The 3,800-nt window shown below is 59.8% G+C and overlaps 1 protein-coding gene across 1 annotated transcript; it reads left to right on the top strand.

The window, feature by feature from the left end:
- The first annotated feature begins 1,091 nt into the window (after positions 1-1,091).
- On the top strand, positions 1,092-2,981 carry OVCA2 (OVCA2 serine hydrolase domain containing). The gene has a single exon (XM_081315458.1). The coding sequence runs from the start codon at positions 1,116-1,118 to the stop codon at positions 1,923-1,925; it is 810 nt and encodes a 269-aa protein (XP_081171584.1). The 5' UTR covers positions 1,092-1,115; the 3' UTR covers positions 1,926-2,981.
- The last annotated feature ends 819 nt before the right edge of the window (positions 2,982-3,800 follow it).

Below are 3,800 nucleotides of genomic sequence, written 5' to 3'. Positions count from 1 at the left end.
TGTGTTATCCCATCCTTGTGCCTCTTTGTGTCCAGACACACGTTATCTTTTTCTCATTAACTAGATTGGGGCAGAGGTTTGGGGTTGTGGGAGAAGCGTTCAGTTTGATCCCAGTGTGCCCCGGTTAACCCAACTCCAGCTTAGGTGTAGAGGAGTTCCCCTCCAGGCAGCTGAATGTTTTGTGGAGATGAATCTCAAGACGAGCCAGCAAGCCAGTTTTGAAAAGCCTTGCCAAGCAAACTGCAGGGACCAGTCCAGGAGTCAACAAAGGCACCAAAGATGAGCAACCGCAACAAAGCCCACTCCACCCCACGTGGGGACAGCAAACTGCAGCCTTTCCTCCCTTGCCCGAAGAAGAGGGGGGGGGGGGAGGGAGAAAAGGGAGGCCTCCCCTTAAGAGAACTGGGGTTGCTTCCTTGGCGGCCTGGTAGTATAGTTTCCCCCCTCCCCCAAGTACTGATTGCAGGGGGGGAGAGGCCCAGGGGCATCACTGGTGGCCGGACCCTCGCTTGGGACTCCGGATGCATTAAGGGGGCTTTGCAAAGGGCAACCGGCGGGCCCGGACTGGTGGGGGGGGGGAGAGATTCCTGGTCTCATCTCCGCGGAGAAGGGGCCGGTGGGGCGCTTCCCCTCCTCTCCTTTCCCCGGGCTTCGCGGGAGGGGCAGCAAAGCGAGGCGGGGAGGAAACGGCCGCGCGCCTCGGAGCCGGGACTGGCCATCGCCCCCTGGGGTCTTTCGCGGGGTCGTGGCGGAAGGTGCGCGCATGCCAGAGGGGGAGAGGCGTTCGCGAGCAGCACAGGGCCCTTCCAAACGACGACCTCCAAGTCCATCATCCTCAGCCGCCACGCATGTCGGGGAAGGGTGGAGCAGCAGTACGGGACCGGGGGCGCCAGGTTGCAGAAGCCTCCTGCGGCAGAGCGTACCAGGCGCGGAGAGCGCATGCGTACCCACCGCCTTTCTTCCCCCGCCCCTCCGGCGGACGTCCCACCAGAGAAGAGGTTGGGATTGGCCGCCAGTCTCCTTGCGCGGTTGCCGGGGTGACGCTCCTGCCCTCCGATTGGTTGAGCCGCGCGGTCAGGGCGCCGCGGGGCTTCCGTCGCGGGACCCGGAAGGAGATGGCTGCGGCGCCGCGCGGACGGGAGCTGCGGCTGCTCTGTCTCCACGGCTACGGGCAGAGCGCCCGGCGGTTCCGCGCCCGGACCGGCGCGCTGCGGAAGGCCCTGCGGGGACGCGCCGAGCTGCTCTACCTGGACGCGCCGCACCGCCTGCCGGCCCAGCCGGGGGAGGGGGAGGAGGCCCCGCGCGGGTGGTGGCTGGAGGCCGGGCCGGAGCCGGGGCCCGAGGCGGAGCCGGAGGCGGCGCTGCGGGCGGTGGCGGCGGCGCTGGCGGCGCTGGGGCCGGTGGACGGGCTGCTGGGCTTCAGCCAGGGCGCGGCGCTGGCCGGGCTGGTGTGCGCGCTGCGGGAGCGCGGGGACGGGCGCTTCCCCTTCCGCTTCGCCCTGCTGGTGGCCGGCTTCCCCGCGGGGGCGGCGGCGGAGGCGGCGGGGGCGCTGCGGGTGCCCAGCCTGCACGTCTTCGGCCGGGCCGACCGCGTCATCCCGGCGGCCGAGAGCCGGGCGCTGGCCGCGCGCTTCTCCCACCCGGTCCTGCTGGCCCACGAGGGCGGCCACTTCGTCCCCGCCGCCGCCGCGCAGAGGGCCGCCTACCTGGGCTTCCTGCGCCGCTTCGAGCTGCCCGCGGGGCCCGAGCTCCGCCCGCCCCGGCCGCCGCCGCCGCCAGCTCCCTCCCGCGCGTCGGACTCGGCGCCTTCCCCGCGGGAGCCAGGCCGGAGTCCTTTGGCGGCTGCAGGAGGAGGAGGAGGAGGAGAGCGCCGCCCTGAAGCCTTGCAAGACACCGATCCGGACTCTCCCCAAAGCGGTCTATAAGGGTCCCCGACTGGAGGTTGCGCTGCTGCGATTAAGGGACTTTTTTGCGTACACGACCGCCCGAGCCGCTGGAGTCGCCCTCGACACACACACCCGCCTTTATTTCCCCTCCTCTTTCAGGCCGGTTCTTCCGAGTACCAGGCTTGGCTAATAACAGTGGTGGGACTTGCCAGCCACCCAGGTTGCGGATCTGCTTTCCATCTCGGCTCAGGGACAGATCTGAGGATTGGACTGAACCTGAGATCCCTGTTCTGGGATGTTGGACCTCGCTGCCTGTCAGGATGTCTGAGGAAGAATGGGCAGGTGTGCTCTGCTCATCTCAAATGCTACAAGATCAATGTCTTCCTCCCAGATGTGGGGCTTGCTGGCTCTGCTGCTGCCTGAATCACAGCCTTGATGGTGCAGAGAAGAGCCACAAAGACAATCGGGGCTGGAGATTGAAACATATAAGGAATACTTGCTAGAATTGGCTATGTCTAGTAGTCTAATGAAGGACCAGGGGGGACATGATAGCAGTGTTCCAACATCTCACGGGTTGTCCCAAAGAAGAGGTAGTCAAGCTATTCTCCAAAGCACCTGAAAGCAGGACAAGAAGCAACGGATGGAAACTAACCAAGGTGAGAAGCAACCTAGAACTAAGCAGAAACTTCCTGACAGTTAGAACAATTAACCAGTGGAACAACCTGCCTCCAGAAGCTGTGAAGGCTCCAACACTGGAAGGTTTTTAAGAAGACACTGGACAGCCATTTGCCTGAAATGGTCTAGGGTTTCCTGCCTGAGCAGGGGGTTGGACTAGAAGACCTCCAAGTTCCCTTCCAACTCTATTATTGTTATTGATTCCAGGAATTGCTGAGGTTGTGGGTGCTCCATCACTGGAGGCTTTTAAGATGAGACTGGACAGCCACTTCTCTGAAATGGGTTAGGGTCTCCTGTTTGAGCAGGGGGCTGGACTCCCAAGGTCCCTTCCAGCTCTATTCTGATTGATTGATAAGGATTCTAAGCTTTTATTTTAATAGAACTTGAACAGGTGTAATTAAATGAAGGTTTTGTATCCGTGATTGTTGACTGTTTAGTGTTCTTGGCACATGCCCCATTGGGCGAGGTCCTCTTTGGACCCTCCTCCCTCTGAGTACCTCCAGCCAAAACAAGCTGGTATCTCCTCACACAGCCTGCCTCTCCGTTTTGCTTTTTTTGTAAAATTTAGGGGAGGTTATTTTCAAAAATGCTGCCTGTGATTCTGCCCTTGTTTTTCCCAGCAATTATTAAGGTCAGCAGAAGCTCCTTAAAGCCCACCTGTCAGACTCTCTGCGTCACGTGACATGTTGCAATGTATCACAACTTTTTTTGCGTTGCTGGAGCTGGAGTGGGCGTGGCCTCCGTATGACGCAACGGGCCGGCAGTTTGACACCCCTGCCTCAAGGCTTTTATTCAAGTGTAATTTGTCCTTGGTGCTTGCTACGTGCCACTCTGAGGGAAGGCGGGCTTTTCCATCCCACATATTGGGCCCTCACCCCACAATTAAGGAGGCAGCCCTGGAGAATTTGCTGTACAGATCGTCTTCAACGTACGGCAACAATTGAGCCCAAAATTTATGTTGCTAAGCGAGACATTTGGTAAGTGAACCTTGCCGGACTTTACACAGCTGTTAAGTGAATCGTTGTAGTTACGTTAGTAGCACGGTTGTTCAGTGAATCTGGCTTCCCCATTGACTTTGCTTGTCGGAAGGTCACAAAACGGGATCACATGAGTCCAGGACACGGCGACCATCATAAATATGAACTAGTTGCCAAGCATCTGAATTTTGATCACATGACCCCCAGGGGTGATGCAACGGTCATAAGTGTGAAAAACGGTCATGTCACTTCAGTGCTGTTA

This window comes from Vipera berus (assembly GCF_964194415.1).
Source record: "Vipera berus genome assembly, chromosome: 1".
Lineage (NCBI taxonomy): Eukaryota > Metazoa > Chordata > Lepidosauria > Squamata > Viperidae > Vipera > Vipera berus.
This window is presented reverse-complemented; position numbering and strand designations above follow the sequence as displayed.

Bases quoted from the DNA above. Each gene is read 5' to 3' on its own strand.
- OVCA2 (XM_081315458.1), top strand. From the start codon at position 1,116: ATGGCTGCGGCGCCGCGCGGACGGGAGCTGCGGCTGCTCTGTCTCCAC.